Consider the following 19,285-nt stretch of genomic DNA (forward strand, 5'->3'; position numbering starts at 1 on the left):
GCTGGCCTCCTCCTGGGCTTGAGCCTCAGATGCCCCTTGGCATGTGGTTTAAAAGACCCTGGCCCCACCCCACCAGCCCCAGGTGCTAGCCAATTGGCTCCAGTCCCAGAAGCCCAGCCCCTTTCCCGAGCCGCGAGCTCAGGATTGGGGGGAAGAAGCCAGGAGTTTGCATATGACCCTATGGCTCTCACCCAGGCCCACAGACAGTTAATTTCTCACTTTAGGGGGAGAACATTAAGTCCCTTAGGTACCTGGCCAGGGCACCAGGACCCTGGAGGGGTCACAGGTGCAGGGTGTTGATCAGGGGACCGTTCTTGATTTCCACTCTCAGCCTCTTCACCCTCTTTTTCTGTCTGTCTTTTCAGAGACAAGACGTTGTCAGTGGGGAGCTTCTCTGCTGTGTTGGGAAAACTGGTGAAAATGCAGATCCCCAGGTCCAGCCTGCAACTTGATGAGCAGCCTGGCACCTGGAGGCTTTTTTTGGCACCACTTTCCCAGTCTTTAGTGAATCTGTTACGATACTGCCCTGCTTTATGGTTCGGTTTTCTGGTCGTGAGGCATGTGCAACCTTAGCTCCCCATCTAGGGGTCAGACCTGCACCCTCTGCCCCAGAAGGTGAAGTCTCAACCACCAGACCCCCAGGGAAGTCCCCCAGAACTTTTGTTTTTCACAAGCAGCCCTATTTCTGAACTAAACTGAACTATAGCGTTTCAAGGCATTTTGAGGAACACCAGTCTTTTTCTTAAGAGCATGGACTTTTCAGGCTGGATTGCCGCCCTGCCGCAGTTACTTCCTGAGTGACCAGGGGCAAGTCATTTAATTGCTCTGTGCCTCAATTTGGCACCTGAAAAATGGTCATTATGAGGGTTAATGGGGACAACGTGAGAAGAGCTCTAGTGTGGAGCTCAGCATTATTTTATTATGGGTGTTGTTTTTATTGTTATTATTATTATTAGATGCCAAAAGCTTCTGGAAACACTCTCTGGCCAGGAGGAGCTTAGAAGGTCAGAGCAGGAAGGCTCCCGCTTGTCAGGTGGGGAGACAGACCAGGGAGGGCGTTTGGCCGCCTGACACAGTGGGAGCAAGGTCTCTGGGAGAGGAGTCTTGGGCTTGGACCCAGGCTCCGCCGGGCGCCGGCTGTGCGGCCCTGGGGCTTTGTCCCCTCGTGGTGCCCTCATCCGTGGACGGTGCGGCTCGGCACCAGCCCAGCAGAGATAATAGCGGACACACCCTGCCCAGGGGGGCCCAGAAGGTGCTGAACAGAGGCTTCCTCCCTCCTTCCTGGTGATGCTAACAGTTTGGGGCAGGGTGGGGACAGGGTCTGATCCCCAGAGTCCCTGGCTGGGGTGTTTGCACAAGTTCCGGGATCTCAGCAAGTCTAAGACTGGCGCTCCGGTGCCCAGCTCGGTCTGCAGAGGGTGTTCTTCGCAAGGAGAGATGCTGGGTCCAGTGACAGCTTCGCCTCTCGGGCTGTAAAATGGCTTGGGGGCTGAGCCTGCTCTGGGCAGCAGTCAGAGCTCAGGAGGAAACGCCAGGCAGGGGCCTTAGCCTGCCTGTGGACACAGCTGGGAAACAGACGCACAAACCAGGGCATCCCTCTGGGCCTGGCCTGCTGGACAGGACCAGCCTCCTGCTCAGAGCCCCGGAGCTCTGTACGTGGAGGTGGACCCCTGCTTCCCCTCTCCCAGAGAACGCATGCCAGCTTTTAGAAAGAGATTTGTGCTTTCTTCAGACTAAAGTGTCCATGACTGACAGGCAGCCACTTTTTGCTTTTTAGTCCACAACAAACCTCAAATAAGGTGAATGAATGAGCGAGTGTCAAAGGAGCATATTAAGGCAGCACCAAGGATGTAGGATATCTTCAGGCCTCCGAAATCAGACCACTGAGGCCAGGTAGCTTAGCAGGTTTCGAGGCAAGGATGAAAGGGAATTACAATCGCCTGTGGCCCTGAACATCAGTCCTGCTGGGGACTGTCCCACTCTGTGGACAGGACCCCGGCCCCCAGAGGAAGCAGACAGTCCAGGGAAGGGAGAGGGATGAAGAGACAGGATCCACCCTCCTCTGATAACCATCTTAGCAAAGCAGGAAGCCTCACAACGGGCGTGTGCCAGCCATTCTGCTGTGTCAGGCTGCCTGCCTGGCACTGGGGGCTCTCCGCTGGGTAGGAGCTGCCCGTGGCCAGTGGAAGTTGAGCCCAGGAGCTGATAGCATAGTGGGTGGAACTGAAAACAGCCCTCCCCGCCCCCGCCCACAGCCTCCACCACACTGACTTCCCCCGCCTCCTGCTCACGGCCCAGAGAACAGAAGCAGAGACAGGCCCAGGAAGACATGCGTGTTGACATTTTTATTCATCAGAAGGAAGGTGACTGGTCACCTGGAACATTCTCAGAGGGAACATCGGCCCCACCCCAGCCCAGCAGCCGTTCCAGAGCTCCCGGCCCCCAGTGCCCTCTGGAAGGCCCGCCCCGCCCTACCCGTCCCTCGTAATGCCCGCTCCCCTCCCACCCGCGGCCTTTCCCCGGAACCCTGGCTGCACACCTTTGGCAGCTGAAGAGCCCCCTTCCCCTCTTGGCTCAGCCCGGGGGCATCAGGATGGTGAGCGGAAGGCACCCAGGTTAGACCAGCACGCAAATGTTGTTCCACGGAGCCTCCTGGAGGGGGAGGAGCCAGGCACACCGCCCCGCCCCCGAAGCCAGAGCCGCTCCGTTTTCATCAGTTTCACAGGCCAGTGTCTGTGGTCGCCTCTGATGGCCAAGTGGTCGCGGCTAAGAGGGTTTAAAGGGCAGGAGGCTCGGTCTGAGTCTCAGCGGGAACCAGGGGCTCAGAGCTTCGGAGCTGGCCCCAAAGACTGGGGGGACGAAGGCAGGCGGGTTCCCCCCTGCCCCTGCTTGTCCGGGGAGGCCCCCAGCCCTGTACGCCGCCCCCTTGCCTGTGCCCATCTCGGTACCTCACCGGGGGCCAGTCTGCCAGCTCCCAGTGGCAGCTCTGCCTTCCCTCCTGGGGGTAGGGGGCACACAGGGGCCTTCCTCACAGGTGGAACCCAAGCGGCAGGCCGGGTGGCAGAGCTGCTGGGAGAGAATGGGCGAGCCTTCCCTCCCACTGCCTGCAGAGCGGAGGGGAATAATTAAGGGCTATTAAAGGAAATTAAACCGCACCCGCAGAGATAACCTAATGGTCCCTCCCACCCTCTCTGACATCTGGGCCTCCCCTCCTTGTTGGGTCTGGATCAGCCAGGCCTCATCGCACCCAGAGCCCAGACTTCAAAGCCTGGGAGGCCGCGGGGGTGGAAGCGGGTCCCCCTCGCGCCCGCCTGCCTCCTGGCTCTGGCCTCTCAGTGTTGTCTGAGCCAGATAATTAAAGGCTTTCCAAACAGGAAACAGGCGCCCTTCTGAGGATGGAGGCAGGCATTAACAGGGGTTTTGATGCCTTTTCTTTTTAAAACAGGCCCACGGACACCGAGTTTTCCTGTCCTGATTTGCCTATGTAAATATGGCTGAGGGGTGCCGGGAGGTTACAGCCTGGGGGTCCGCTGCAGGAGATAGTAGCTGGTAAAGGAAAGAGGGGCCCCAAAGCCCCCTTCCTGGTCTTACTTGAGTCACAGGTGGCCTAGAGACCCAGGGCCCAAGCCCTGTGGGCCCCATTCTTGGTGCAAACACGGAGGAAATCATCTCAGAACGGAGGGGGGCAAGTGGAGCTGGGGCACCCGCCGAGGGCATGCGTGGCCATGCGTGGCCACCCCAGACGGTGCTCAGGCTGCTGACGGTCTCCAGAACCTCTGGGAGCAGTGGGTGGGGAAGAGGCGAGGGGGCAAGGAGGGCCATCCTTCTCGAGCTGAGTGTGCCGTGACCCTCCCTGTATCCTGGTACCCCGTGGCGACCAGTACGCTTGGGGGCGCTCAGAGGAGGCGTGCACAGCCCCCCGAGGATGGCGGCCAGGTGGAGGCTCTTCACGCTGGCTGGCTTCCCTGGCGGGGGGCCGGGAGGACGCTGGGTGGGCCGGCTCAGGGCACCGCGTGCCACCATTTGAAGGGGAAGGGCTTCCGGCGCACATTGGTGCCGCAGTGGACCTCCCCGAGCAGCTTGTGGTAGGATAAGTAGTCGTCAATGAAGACACAGCGGAGGCCCAGCGGCTCCAGCAGGGACCGCACCTCCTCCTCCAGGCAGCAGCGGCCATTGATGATGGGCCCAAAGGGCTTGGGGATGCCCAGGTGCCTGCCTAAGACCACCATGTTCACCTGCAAAGGGGGCGAGAGAGAGGCCTCGCTGCTGGGGCCGCACTACACCTGGGCCCCTTCTTGGTCCAGGGTCGGGCAGACCCACCCCCAGGGCCTGCTCGTCTCCTCTCATCCCTGGGCACCAAGCGTGGCCCTCGGAACTAGGGCCTCTGGAAGCAGCAAAGATACAGATTCTTATTTGGAAGAGAGGGTTGATAACAGGCAGGGCTTGGGATTTCCCTGGCGGTCCCGTCGTTAAGGTTCTGCACTGTCGTGTAAGGGGCATGGGTTTGATCCCTGGTCAGGGAACTAAGATCCCAACTAAGATGGCCAAAAATTAAAAGTAGTAATAATAACAGGCAGGGCTGCCAGTAACATACATGGTAACGTCACATCAATAAAAGTCACCCTTCCTCCAACACTTTCCTCCTATCAGAAGATTGGATAACAGCTCTGTTAGAACAAGACTTCACCGTCATCTGCCAGAAAACTTGTCGAGCAAAAGTGCCCATCCGCAGGTGCGCGGGTCACAGGTGTGGAGCGTCTGTGCAGAACACACCTGCTCAGCGGTTCCCGGAGCCCTGATCATGGTTACCGTCTCCCGAGCATACGCCAGGTGCCAGGTATAGCATCAGAAACCGCACAGCCTCGCTGTGAGGCCACACCTTGGACAGGTTACATAGCATAATAAGGCACACAACCAGAGGGCAGGGAGACAGAACTGTGACTCAGGCCTGACTCACGCCAGTGCCGCGTGCCCTTTCCTCTGCCAGAGCGCAGCGCTGCGGCTGCCAGGGGCTCTCAGGGGTGGGGGGAGGGGGGCAGCTGTGTTTGTCTCCCTGGAGGGGCCGTAACGAGCGGAAGGGAAGTCTGCCCATTGCAGCCAGCCAAGGCTTCTCAGAGGTAGCATCGGGCCCCAACGGCGGGCCCGAGGAGCCGTCCGTGGTGTTCAGGGGGGACACTGGCTCGCTGGGTCCTCTCGGGGTCGGGTGGGCGGTCTGACATGTGCCTTGCCCCTGGCCCCACTCCCTCCAGCCTGCCCTGCAGGGCCATCCACCGCCAGGACCGATGTGGAGCTTGGAGGTCCAGTGGTGTCAGGCCCATGGCCTTGCTGGGAGCTGCCTCACTGCCCGCCAATGGGCTGGAACATCAGGGGTGGAAGTGGGGCATGCAGAGGGGCACAGGGCGGGGGGAGGACCGGGGGTGGCATTCAGGGCTGTGGCCAGCCCGGCCCTGCTCCCCGAGGACTCGGGGGACAGCAGGCCGATCCATTTGCTCCCTGGAGACCCCAGGCAATGACCTCTGCTCCAACGGCCTCTCTCCACGTCTGACAAACGGGGGGTTAACCAAGCGTTCCCTGAGAGTCCTCCAGTGAGGACACACTGGGATCCTCTAGCTGGGCCTGCCCTGAAGGCGGGAGATTCCCATAAAGGGCGGTGTTTCGGGGTGGGGGTGCCTCCCAGCAGGTGTGGACAAGGCCACAGCCCAGAGAGGGTAACCACATTTGAAGCACTCAGAAGCCACACGTGGCGGCTTCCACGTTACACTGGCATAAAAGGCTTTCGTCGTCCGAGAAGGTTCTGACAGCGCCGCCTCAGAGCAGCGGTTCTCAGCCGGGCTGACGTTACCTTTCGGGGTGCTTTGCAACCATCCTATGATGCACAGGACATCCCCCACCCCCAGCAGACTGTCTTCAGCTTCGAATATCAGCGGAACCAAGGGTGTGAAGGCCTGTCTCCAGAGGCCCTACAGGGAGCCCATAGCGAGGGGTGAGGAGTGAACGTGGTCCTGCCTGAATCCAATCAGGATCTCATGATTCACACCCCGTCCTTGGCTTGTCCAGCGATGGGGATTCGAGCTAGAGGCCCCAGGCTGAAGGGGGAGGGTCTCCCGTCCTGGGAGCCCCCACTCGCTGTTGCTGATGCCTCCGCATCCTTCCCCGGGGGTGGAGGGGCACTCTGGGCAGCAGGGGCCCCGGCCGTGAGACCCCAGTGGCTCATCTGCTGCTCAGCTGCCCGCGTTGCTGACAGCCAGGGTGCCCCTGGGGAGCAGGACAGGGAGCCAAGGCCCCGAGCGAAGGCCAGGGGCACTGGATCCAAGCCAGGCTCCCGCTCTCCATTTTCAGGGGAAAAGTGCTCCGGCCTGCGGCCGCCCTGGGCACCACAGGGTGTCTGGCCGTCCGTGGCCTCCACTCACCAGATGCTGTGGCGTCCTCCTCGTGGGGCAAAGTGCCCCGAGGCAGGCAAAGTCATCCTGGTGGGAACTAGTGATGGAGATGCTCTCTATCTGCCCCCACAGGTGAGCCCTGCAGAGGCCCTCGGACAGGGAGGGCTTCTCCCCCAGACCCCTGACTGACCGCCCACCAGGACCCCCGCGCCCCCAGGGCGGAAGGAACCCCACCCCCCTCAGCGCCCTCACCATGTCGGGGAAGAAGGCTTCTGCGTAGGCGCCGTTCAGGGAGAACAGCTGTGGGACGTCCACAATGTCCTGCTCAGTGAGGCCCAGCTCCCGCTTCAGCACCTCCCGGTTCCAGTCAATGCACCTCTGGGGGGCGAGGGGAGAGGCCCCGGAGCCCAGGGAGCCGGGAAGGGGCAACGTCAGCTGAGTCCTTCAGCTCAGGCCACCCCCACGCAGGCCCCCTGCGCCCTTCAGCTGGTGTGAGCCTCACAACAGCTGTCTGCCACTGCTACCCCAGATGGGACCCTGAGGCTCGAGAGACCTGCCCAAGGGCACAGAGCGAGGAAGGCATGGGCCTGGGGTCTGCACCCCGCCGGTTTCTGGTTCCCTGAGTGCCTGCTGCCACCCCCCGACCACAGCCAGGCTCATCCTCTTGCCCAGCTCCGTGGGTAGGGGAGAAGGGGGCCACCTCCCACTGACTGCGTGGACTGTGCCAGGCCTGCCCCGGGCACACTCAGGTATGAGCCCCCCACTCCTGGGGCCTCCTCCCACCCCATCTCCTCACTAAGTCTCCCGGACCCCCACCACCCCATCCCTCACCCCTGCAGACCCCCACCTCTCCCGTCTCACAACACTTCTCGGGGGAGTCAACGTTACCCCATAGAAGCCCATCGTTTCCCCAGAATGGACCAAGGTCTCCCGTCAGACTAGCACAGTGGTGCCTATTCCATCAGACTGTGGGTTCCCAAGAGAGAGGCCCTGCCCGGCCCACAGGCCTCTGCAGTCCCCAGGAGAGTCAGGGGTCCCGGCGGAACCCCTCGCCCCACCCCAGCGGTTCCCGGGGCTGCTCCCCCCTCCGCTCCCCTCACCTGAGCATAGAGGTTGTCGTTCCTGAGACGCCTGTCTGCCAGCATCTCGTTAATGCTTCTCTTTACCTGGTGCTGTAAGCCTGCGAGAGAAGCAAGACTGTAGCCGGCTCAGCGAGTCCTGGCTCAGGCCACCTTGGGCCTGGCTAAATAATCTGGGCCACAAGCTTCTTCCACCCCAGCCCCAGGGTCTGAAGCTAGGACAGAGAAAACCAGGAATCGGAAACCCTGATGGGGCTAAGGTTTGGCATCACAGGGGACTGGAATGCAAAAGTAGGAAGTCAAGAAACATTTGGGGTAACAGGCAAATTTGGCCTTGGAATACGGAATGAAGCAGGGCAAAGGCTAATAGAGTTTTGCCAAGAGACCAGTTTTGCACTGGTCATAGCAAACACCCTCTTCCAACAACACAAGAGAAGACTCTACACATGGACATCACCAGATGGTCAACACCGAAATCAGATTGATTATATTCTTTGCAGCCAAAGATGGAGAAGCTCTATACAGTCAGCAAAAACAAGACCGGGAGCTGACTGTGGCTCAGATCATGAACTCCTTTTTGCCAAATTCAGACTGAAATTGAAGACAGTAGGGAAAACCACTAGACCATTCAGGTATGACCTAAATCAAATCCCTTATGATTATACAGTGGAAGTGAGAAATAGATTTAAGTGACTAGATCTGATAGACAGAGTGCCTGATGAACTATGGACTGAGGTTTGTGACATTGTACAGGAGACAGGGATCAAGACCATCCCCATGAAAAGAAATGCAAAAAAGCAAAATGGCTATCTGGGGAGGCCTTACAAATACCTATGAGAAGAGAAGTGAAAAGCAAAGGAGAAAAGGAAAGATATAAGCATCTGAATGCAGAGTTCCAAAGAATAGCAAGAAGAGATAAGAAAGCCTTCCTTGGTGATCAATGCAAAGAAATAGAGGAAAAGAACAGAATGGGAAAGACTAGAGATCTCTTCAAGAAAATTAGAGATACCAAGGGAACATTTCATGCAAAGATGGGCTCGATAAAGGACAGAAATGGTATGGACCTAACAGAAGCAGAAGATATTAAGAAGAGGTGGCAAGAATACACAGAAGAACTGTACAAAAATGATCTTCACAACCCAGATAATCACAATGGTGTGGTCACTCACTTAGATCCAGACATCCTGGAATGTGAAGTCAAGTGGGCCTTAGAAAGCATCACTACGAAGAAAGTTAGTGGAGGTGATGGAATTCCAGTGGAGCTATTTAAAATCCTGAAAGATGATTCTGTGAAAGTGCTGCACTCAATATGCCAGCAAATTTGGGAAAACTCAGCAGTGGCCACAGGACTGGAAAAGGTCAGTTTTCATTCCAATCCCAAAGAAAGGCAATGCCAAAGAATGCTCAAACGACCGCACAATTGCACTCATCTCACATGCTAACAAAGTAGTGCTCAAAATTCTCCAAGCCAGGCTTCAGAAATACATGAACCATGAACTTTCTGATGTTTAAGCTGGTTTTAGAAAAGGCAGAGGAACCAGAGATCAAATTGCCAACATCCACTGGATCATGGAAAAAGGAAGATAGTTCCAGAAAAACATATATTTCTGCTTTATTGACTATGCCAAAGCCTTTGACTGTGTGGATCACAATAAACTGGAAAATTCTGAAAGAGATGGGAATACCAGACCACCTGACCTGCCTCTTGAGAAATCTGTATGCAGGTCAGGAAGCAACAGTTAGAACTGGACATGGAACAATAGACTGGTTCCAAATAGGAAAAGGAGTACATCAAGGCTGTATATTGTCACCCTGCTTATTTAACTTCAATGCAGAGTACATCATGAGAAACGCTGGGCTGGAAGAAGCACAACGGGAATCAAGATTGCTGGGAAAAATATCAATAACCTCAGATATGCAGATAACACCACCCTTATGGCAGAAAGTGAAGAGGAACTAAAAAGGCTCTTGATGAAAGTGAAAGAGGAGAGTGAAAAAGTTGGCGTAAAGCTCAACATTCAGAAAACGAAGATCATGGCATCTGGTCCCATCACTTCATGGGAAATAGATGGGGAAACAGTAGAAACAGTGTCAGACTTTATTTTGGGGGGCTCCAAAATCACTGCAGATGGTGATTGCCGCCATGAAATTAAAAGATGCTTACTCCTTGGAAGAAAAGTTATGAGCAACCTAGATAGCATATTCAAAAGCAGAGACATTACTTTGCCGACTAAAGTCCATGTAGTCAAGGCTATGGTTTTTCCACTGGTCAGGTATGGATGTGAGAGTTGGACTGTGAAGAAGGCTGAGCGCCGAAGAATTGATGCTTTTGAACTGTGGTGTTGGAGAAGACTCTTGAGAGTCCCTTGGACTGCGAGGAGATCCAACCAGTCCATTATGAAGGAGACCAGTCCTGGGTGTTCATTGGAAGAACTGATGCTGAGGCTGAAACTCCAGTACTTTGGCCATCTCATGGGAAGAGTTGACTCATTGGAAAAGACCCTGATGCTGGGAGGGACTGGGGGCAGGAGGAGAAGGGGACGACAGAGGATGAGCTGACTGGATGGCATCACTGACTTGATGGACGTGAGTTTGGGTGAACTCCAGGTGTTGGTGATGGACAGGGAGGCCTGGCGTGCTCCGATTCATGGGGTCACAAAGAGTCGGACATGACTGAGCGACTGAACTGAACTGAACTGAAATCCTGGTGATGGATTATAAGCTCCTTGGGAAAGGACTCCTGAGCTCTTGGAGGCCCTAAATAATTGCAATGTGTGTGCATGCTAAGTCGCTTCAGTCCTGTCTAACTCTTTGGGACCCTATGGACTGTAGCCCTCCAGGGTCCTCTGTCCATGGGATTCTTCAGGCCAGAATACCAGAGTGAGTTGCCATGCCCTCCTCCAGGGGATCTTTCCAACCCAGGGATCGAACCCACGGTTCTTACGTCTCCTGCATTGGCAGGCAGGTTCTTTACCACTAGCGCCACCTGGGAAGCCTAATAATTACAATGCAGCCACCATTATTGAGCACCCGCTGTGCTCTTGGCCTCCTGTTATATTTATTATTGATGATCCTTCCAGCAATGCTGGATCGGGTTGGTTATCACAGCACATTCAGAAAGAGGAAACAGAGGCACTGGGAGGTTCGGAACGCACCCTTGAGCCCAGAGTCAGCAAGCGGAGGCCAGGCTCTGGATCCAGACCTGCCCTTGCTGAAGGCTGTGCCCCATGCCTTCCAGTGCTGCACGCCCCAGGTGAGGACACTGAGCTCCATGGTGGGGAAGGCGGAGATGCTCAGGGGCCAAATGGGTCTGTAGAGGGGCCTCCGCAGAGAGGCCCCGAGCACCCTCCTGGCTCCGCACCTCTCCCGCTCTGTGCTGCACAACCCTGGGCCAGCCGCTTCTCCCCTCTGAGCCTCAGTTTCCTCCTCCGTGGAAGGGGATACAGAGAAGAGGGCGGATGATCTGATTGGGCAAGCGGGCGGAAGTGTCTGCAGACAGGCACGAGGGAGGGCCCATAGCTTCCTGCTTCTTTCTCCTCTTGGGCTGTGGCCAGAAGCAGCCCTGCACTGGAGGGGGCCACCGTGCCTAGGGCAAGCCGCGGCCCATTGGCTTCCATCCCTGGCCCAAGCAAGGAAAAGCCCCCATCTTTGGCTGCCATAAGAGGGAAGATCAGATACGGACTCTGAGCTGAGAGTTGGCAGACAAAGGGCCTGTAAGCACAGCCTGGCCATGACTGGCATCAGCAGTGCCCAGGGCTGGCAGCTGGAGGACAGGGTCTGGTGGGGTAATGGGCTCGCTGGCACTCACCGTCAAACTGGGCTGCTTCCCCATAGCCCTCCTCTTTCTTCTCTTGGAACAGCCTGAGGCATGCACTGGGGCTGGCCAGGAGAAGCCGGAAGCCCTGGGACAGAGGAGGAGGAATGGCTCGGTAGACAGGTCCCCCTGAGGCATGCGCCCCCGACCCAGGAGGGGCCTGGGTTCCCAGGCCACACTGCACATGGCGCTCCCCTGTCCATCTCCCCCACCAGGCACAGGCATGTCTGAAGTTCTGATCCTCCAAGCCACGCCACACTTCCAGACCTTTGTCCATGACCTTCTGCTCGCCTGGAAGCCCTTCCCCATTTTGTCCTCCAAGAAACTCGACCACTGGTCACTAGGAGGCCTCCCCTCCTGGCTGCCTGCCCCCCGTGGGCTGTGCCCTCCTCCGTCACCTCTGTAAGGAAGTGAGTGTCTGACGTGTTGGCCCAGAGCCTGCCATCTGGAAATCTCACCCTGCTAGTTAACTACCCTTCTGAGCCTCGGTTTCTCCATCTATAACATGGGGGCAATGATGACAGTGCCCTCTTCTTGGGCTGCTAGAGGAGTAAACACTTTAAGACATGGACACCTAATACATGCTCAGTGAATGTTGCCAGTTATTACCAGTGCCATTCCTGGGTCTTGGCTGAGAGGTTCGGATCAGAGCAAATACCCAGTAAGTGTGAAAATGGGTACATGAATCATCAGAATATGAGTGCCCTGCTGACCTGGGCCCTGACCTCCTCCAGGAAGCCTGCCCCGATGCACACTGGCTGGCCCAAAGGGCATCTGACCCCAGGCTTTCTGTGGACGGAGGTCATGACCTAGCTTCAGGTGGCCTTGCCTTATCCCACCCCATCGGGTCAGGGTGGGGCAGGGTGGCTCGGGCAGGACGGGGGGGACTTACCTTTTGGTCGGAGGTGGGCACGAAGCTGAGGAACTCGTCCACGTGGCCCACAGAGAGCCAGTCAGAATAGACCTCCACGGGCGCCTGCACCTGCTGGGCACCCAGGAAGTCCCGCACCACCTTGGCCATGCGCCGCCCGCCAGACCTGCCGGGGGGAGAGCGCAGGGTGCCCTCGTGCCCGCCGTGTGCCAGCACGCTGCAGGCCCTTCCCGAGCCCCGCCCAGGCCTCCATCAGCCCTCTGAACAGGCCTCTTCGGTCCCCGCGTCCCAGCCCCCGTCTCCAGCTGCTTCTAGGGACCGTCCATCCTGAGCACCACCCGAGGGCCTGTCCCTCCCTCACCCCGAGGTACCCTCCCCTGCCCACAAAACAGTCAAACGAGAGCCCTCCCTCTGCCAAAGAGAACTGGAGACCCTCATCTCAGCTCCCGAGACGCAGAAAGGGTCAGGTCCTCACCAAGGCCCTCAGCCTTTGGTTCCCAGTACAACCAGAACCTGGCGAGCCAGCCCCACCTGCTCGGTCCAGCGGGTCCCCTTGGTGCCCGTCTCTCACTTTCTTCATATTTAACTCCAGGGCCACCTTCTTTCTCTCCATGGACTTTGGAAATGGCGATGACCCTTCCACTCATTCCCTAGCTCTGTTTTTCTTTATAGTCCTTGGTGCTATTTGGCATACTGGACATTTCGTTTGCTGTCTGGCATCTCACTAAGCTCCGGAAGAGCCTGTATTTCCCTGTATCCCTAGCACCTCTTACAGAACAGATGCTCAAACCTATTTGTGAAAGTCTTTCGGACAGCTGTGTGAGAGCCCACAGTCTATATAACTCGAATGCCTCATCGACCGAACTAGAAGGCGCCCCAACCCGCGGTGACACGTGACGACGTTGATTTGATTTGGGGGATGGGAACGTGGAAAATGTCTTTCCTGTATCTCTATTATTTTAACATAGTGTTGGCAGTTTTAAAAGACCTCTTCAAAAACAGTGAGATGGTGGAGAGGAATGAGACTTCAGAAATTATTCGTGGGCACAAAGCAGGAATTGGAAACGAATCAGGGGGAAGCGGGCAGAGCCCTAACCTAAGCCTGGCCCTCCCTGGGGCTCTGCAGCCCTCTGCCTGGTGGCCGGGGGATGGGCCGGATGACTCCCGCTCTAGGAAGCGTCGGACCTGGTCTCTGAGTCACATCAGAGCTGCCACCAGGAGGCAGCATCGCCCCAGATCTTTTTAAATGTGACGCGCAGAGCATGGAGAACCCGGGGCAGGAGGGCAGGAGGGCCTTTGCTGAGCCCCTCCTGCACGTCTGCCCGGGGCTCCTCACACTCGGCATCTTACTTCACCCCCGGGGCGACCCTGTGAGGTGTGTACAAGCAACAGGTCCGGGTCCTGCTCTGACCTCAGCCCCACGCACCCTCTGTTCACTCTGCTCCCCGCTGGCCTCCTTGCTGGTCCTCTGCCGTCTCCAGCGCATCCCCGCCTCAGGGCCTTTGCGCTCGCTGTTGGCACTCGCTTCACATTCTCCTCCCAAACTGCCCCGTCTCTGGCCTCTCACTTCCTCCAGGGAAGTGTCAGCCTCTCAGCGATGCTTCTTCTCTCTAGCGCACTGTATTTGGTTTGCTCATCTTTTATGGTGGTCTGTTGTCTGTCTCTCTCTGCTAGAATGTATGCAGGTCATCCGTTCTGTTCACCGCTAAGGTCGGAAGCCAAGACGGGAACGCAGGACAGCGGCCTGGAGTTAAATTTTGATTTGGGGTCCACACGGGAGTCTGGTTTCCGACTCTTGGCTCACTTGCGGTGTGATCCTAAGTGGTACAGGTCCCTCTCTGAGCCTCAGGGCCCCATCTGTCCACCAAGAGCTTTGCTCCTGGTTTTCAACACGATGGCCAATGGGCTGGGACCCAAATGTGCTGGAGAGCCTGCGTCTTCCTATCTGGGGTCCTTGCTCTGGGCCTGGGAGTTTCTAGAACATTTTTTAAATCCCCAGCACTGGGCCTCAGGCCTGGCGTATGAGAAGTCTCAATCCATACTCACTGAATTGACAGATGCGTCATGAACGAGTGTGCTCACTTCTCTTACCTAAACCCCAACTTTCTCATCTGTAAAATAGGGATCACAGTCCTCCCAGCCTCATAAGGCTGTTGTAAGGATTAATGGGTGTGATCTGGGTAAAGCGCCGTGTTCATGGCGTGTAGGTGACCAATGACTTTGATCCACTGAGTTCCAACCTGCTTCATGGCAGACCCACTGCTAGGGGTCCAGCTAAGTAATATCTAAGCATCTAGAAGGTGCTTAACCTGAGTCCTTTTATCCCCAGGAACAGCTATTACACAGCTTCAGTTCAGTTCAGTCGCTCAGTCATGTCTGACTCTTTGCGACCCCATGAACCGCAGCATGCCAGGTCTCCCTGTCCATCACCAACTCCTGGAGTTTACCCAGACTCATAGGACAGGGTTTTTCTTTTATAGCCCCATTTCACTGATGAGGAAACTGAGGAATGAAGTACAGAATAATTTGTTCATTTAATAATGTGCCTGATTTATCCCCAGTTCCTTCACCAGTGCCTGGCACATAGTTGCTGTTAAGTCGCTCAGTCATGTCTGACTCTCTGCAGCCCCCTAGACTGTAGCCCACCAGGCTCCTCTGTCCCTGGGATTTCCCAGGCAAGAATGCTGGATTGGGTTGCCATTTCCTCCTCCAGTGAATCTTCCCCACCCAGGGAGCGAATGCGTCTCCTGCATTGCCGGCAGAATCTTTACCACCGAGCCCCCAAGGAAGCCCTGCACATACTAGGCATATAATAAATATTTTTAAATGAAGTAATCAAGCACCTACGAGGTGCCAGGCCCTGTGGCAGGCACCGGTCAGGTGATGCACCCCAAATCGTATGGCCAGTGAGTGGCAGAGCCAGGACTCAAACCCAGGTGCACCGGATGTGCAGAGCCTGTGCGCCTTCCCCTCGGAGCCCTCTGGGAAGCTCAGGATGACTGCCCAGACAGGCAGGGCCTTCTGTGCCCGGGGCTGTGGGCAGGATCCGGCCCCAGGGCGGTGCTGGGCTTGAGTCACCAGCAAGATGAATTGGCTCCTCCAGTCCTGGCCAACCTCAGCCCGGGGCATCCAGCCCAGGCACCCAGCTTCACACCTGGGTTGGCACCAGGAAGCCTCACCTGACCCAGAACGCTGAGGCTGCCAAGGTCACCATTTGAGGCTGGGTGACCTTCCCTCAGCATCTGAGGCTGCTCCAGGCCCAAGGCCAGACAGCCAGGGCTTGGAGAGGCAAGCTGGGGTACACCTGGGCTCCAGGCCAACCCCACACACAGGGAAAGGCGGCCCCTGGGGCCTGTGGTGGGCTCAGTCTTTAGGCAGGAAGCAGGGGCTTACACTGGGATCCCTGGGCTACACACCCCATTCTTCAACTTCCAGCAGCCTGGGTGGGGATCCTGGGGACCCTCCCAAGAGGGTTTAGCCGACACTGTCATCTGTCTGGAGCCCTAAACCCTAAACACCTGTTTCCTGCTCGATGACAGCTGCCCAGGGTGGGGCCCATCGATCACCTCTGTCACCCAGGTGTCCTGACTACAGCCACGTGGTGATGCCTGCACCCTTTCCAGCTGTTGCCAGGACAACACTTATTTTATCTCCTCCCCAGAGAAGTCGAAGGATCCATTTCTACTTCCGTGCCGGATTATATATCACCTCCTCGCTCTTCTGATGTTTCCAAAGCAGCCAGAAATTTGCTTTTTATATGAAGGTTCCTGATATATATATATTTTAATGTTGGCGACTGGGTTTCCCACTGGCTCAGTGGTAAAGAACCCGCCTGCCAGTGCAGGAGACTGGGGTTCAATCTCTGGGTCAGGAAGATCCCCTGGAGAAGGAAATGGTGACCCACTCCAGTGTTCTTGCCTGCAGAATCCTACAGAGGATCCTGGCGGACTACAGTCCACAGGGTCACAAAGAGCTGAACATCGCTGAGCAGCTAAGCAGCAGCAGCAACGTTGGGGCCAATTATGCCCATAAAATTCTAGGCAGCTCAGAAGGCTGTGGCCACTAGTGTGTTCTTTCCAAAGATTCTGTGAGCTTTTCGATCTAAGATTCCAGTCCTCTGAGTCCTTGATTCTAGGAGTCCATGCAGCAAGTTAGGACCACTTCTCAGACTGGAGAGCTGTGTCTGTGTCTGTGGTGGGGGTGGGGGGTAGATGTCGCCTTGCATGCCCCGGGGCCCTCCCCGCTCCCCGGCTTCTCACCTGGGGAGGCAGCTGCCGATGAGGATCCGGCCCAGGGGATACTCCTTGCCCTCCACCACGACTGGCGGGCTGACGTCCAGGTTGCCGAAGGAGTCAAGGCCAGAGGCACCGGCGACCTGGATTTCCCGGGTTACGTATCCAAAGTCGGGACCCTAGGGGAGAACCGGGAAAATCCACACCCCCCGCCCCCCAAAGGAGGGGTCAGTTAGAACAGGAAGAGGCCGCTCTTGGGGTGGGGGCTGAGTGGTGCTTCTGCGGGAATCTACTCCCTAAAACAACCTCTGCTGGATTTTCATAAGGTCTCCCTAACCCTGAGCATTGTGCTATTGAAACCCCCCCCCCCGAAAAAAAACCCCGATAGATTCAGGCACGTGCACAGCTGAGCCGCTTTGCTGCTCGCCTGAAGCGAGCACAGCACTGGTCACCGACTACCCTCCAATAGAAAGAAAAAGTTAAGAAAGTAATTCCACTTGGTAAGCAATACCCAAGCCAACAACAGAACCGTAAGTAGAAAAATCTCAAATGCTTGGAAATGAGACAACACGTGGGTCAAAGAAGAAATCAAAGGGGAGATTACACCGTATTTTGAAGTGAGAGGTAATAAGCAAGCACGTTAAAACCTGTGGGCATGCCAGTGAGCAGCATTTCTTGGGAATGACACAGCTCTAAACACATTAGGAAGAGAAAGGGTTGAAAAATCTTCGTTTCCGTTTCCAGCTAGGAAGAGAACGGCAAATTAACCCTAAAGGAAGCAGAAGAAAGGACACAATCAAGACAGACCAGAAAGACAGTCGCTCAGTCACGACCGACTCTGTGTGACCCCATGGACTGTAGCCCGCCAGGCTCCTCTGTCCATGGGATTCTGCAGGCAAGAATCGTGGAGTGGGTTGCCATGCCCTCCTCCAGGGGACCTTCCCGACCCAGGGATGGAGCCCGCACCTCCTGTATCGCAGGCAGAGTTTTTACCGTCTGAGCTCCCAGGGTAGAGCAGAGCTCAGTGGAAAATACGATGGACGGGTCAAGCCCGGGGCTTGGGGTCAGGCCCTTTGTTGATGCAGACTCAGCCTGCAGGGCTCACGGTCACCTCCCCGGGACTCGCCTCTGACCCCTCTAGGATGGGGTGACGCCCCTGTTCTGTGTGACCAGGAGCTCCTGGACATCCCTAGCGGAGCATTGTCCTGGCGGTGGGGGAGGGCGCTGGTAAACAGGTGGAGACAGGTGCTCTGGGGCAGCGACCCACTCAGAAGGCGGCTTAGCCTAGCGGTCAAGAGCAGGGGCCGTGAGGCAGCCCCTCTGGTTCTACATCTTGGTGCCGCTGCTGCCCAGCTGTGTGGCCTCGAGTAGGTTGCTTAACCTCTCTGAGCCTCAGTAAGGAGGGAATAATAATCGTGCTGGTTCACAGGAGTCCATGCGGATTAAATGAGCAGCTGTGAGAAGCTGCGGGGAGGGCCTGGAACTCAGGGCGTGGTCGCTGGAGCGGCTCTTACTGCCCTCCTGTGCCCGGCAGGCGGCGTGGGGCCTGGCACGTAGTACGTGTTCAGAAAACACCGTTACCAAGGAGAGGCCCCGGCGCACGAGCAAGAGCTGTGAGGGTCACTAAGGATGCGTGCCCTCCAGAGGGCAGTTTGCTCTCCCCGGAGCTGACTCGTCTGTTCACAGCCCCTGGGGGAGACCAGCGCCCCTCCCAGAACAGGGGTGATTTCCGTTTCATCCACATGCTGCTCCCCAGCCTCCCCCTAACTCCCCCTCGCCAGAGCCCTGCTCCTGCGTCCCTTCGCAGCCCCTGAAGCATAGGGTCAGGCAAGACGGAGGAGCAGGTCCCGCGGGGCAGGCGCCCACGGTGGCCACACGCTGCCCTCTGCCACCTACCAGTATCCTCTTATAAGGGAAATCCTTCAGGCCTCTGTTTCGGGGGGAGTCGAAGACCACGGGGAAGGCTTTGTGTGGGGCCTCAGTGTAGCCAAACTCCATCTCATCCTGGGAGGGCGAGAAAAAGGCCTCCGTGACTACCTCGGTCTCACATTGAGAAGGGGCTGGCACCCCAGGCCCGGGGCGGGCAGGGCAGCAGACCTTCCCCAAGGCCTCAAGCGGGCAGGAGGTCCCTCAGGGACCCAGCAGGGGAGGGCTCTGCGCCCGGGGGGGAAGCAGGGGACACGAGTGATGCCAGCGGTGCGAGGAGGGCACTCCCAGGCCGCGCCCACCCGCGTCCTGGCGCCTGGCCCAGCTTCTCTAGGGAGACGGAAGCCGGGCGAGAGCCACAGAGGCCACTGCCCGGAGCCGGGGTAGGGGACGGGGCTCGGGCTGCCCCCGCGCCCGGGCTGCTCCTCGCCCACCTGGATCCAGCGGTCATTTCGGTTCTCAACCCAAGGGCAGACCATCAGCTTGCAGCTGGCCTTCAGCGCCAGATCGGACATGTCACTCAGAAACTTCGCGTTCGAGCCGTGAGAGTCTAGGACACTGCAAATCACAGGAGAGGGCGGGGAGGCAGGGCTGCTGGAGGCAGCCTGGGGGAGTAAGGAGGGGCCTGAGTACCCTCTGTGCTGGGACGCTGCAAATCACAGGAGAGGGCAGGGAGGCAGGGCTGCTGGCCGCAGCCTTCGCGGGGGGACAGAGGGGCCTGCCCCGGGCTGCCCCCGGCTTCAGACGCAGTCCCCACGCTGGAGAGGCTCGTGGGCGAGAGACAGAGACGGACCCCGTCTCCAGATCCTGTCAAGCTGGAGTGACGGGCAACGGCAGGCCCTGGGCTCTGGGCCCTGCTGAGGGGACCGGGGACCGAGTCTCATGGCCACGGGGACAGTGAGGGGGAGGCGCCCATTTCCTCCCGTCTCTCACAGCTGGCCTCAACAAAGGCGAGTGAGCAAAGGGCAAGAAAGGGCCCCTCC

General features: G+C 57.4%; 1 protein-coding gene across 1 annotated transcript in view; it reads right to left on the reverse strand.

Annotated features, from left to right (window-relative positions):
- Positions 1-4,001: 4,001 nt before the first annotated feature.
- Positions 4,002-19,285, reverse strand: part of PADI1 (peptidyl arginine deiminase 1) — a 43,538-nt gene continuing 28,254 nt past the window's right edge. The window contains exons 9-16 of the mRNA XM_052658619.1: positions 18,737-18,860; positions 18,273-18,380; positions 16,404-16,555; positions 12,166-12,310; positions 11,268-11,361; positions 7,481-7,560; positions 6,633-6,758; positions 4,002-4,235 (exon numbers count right to left, since the gene is read on the reverse strand). Coding sequence (XP_052514579.1) covers positions 4,002-4,235; positions 6,633-6,758; positions 7,481-7,560; positions 11,268-11,361; positions 12,166-12,310; positions 16,404-16,555; positions 18,273-18,380; positions 18,737-18,860 — 1,063 coding nt within the window. The remainder of the gene's footprint in view (positions 4,236-6,632; positions 6,759-7,480; positions 7,561-11,267; positions 11,362-12,165; positions 12,311-16,403; positions 16,556-18,272; positions 18,381-18,736; positions 18,861-19,285) is intronic.

Source organism: Budorcas taxicolor, chromosome 2 (genome assembly GCF_023091745.1).
Source record: "Budorcas taxicolor isolate Tak-1 chromosome 2, Takin1.1, whole genome shotgun sequence".
Classification (NCBI taxonomy): domain Eukaryota; kingdom Metazoa; phylum Chordata; class Mammalia; order Artiodactyla; family Bovidae; genus Budorcas; species Budorcas taxicolor.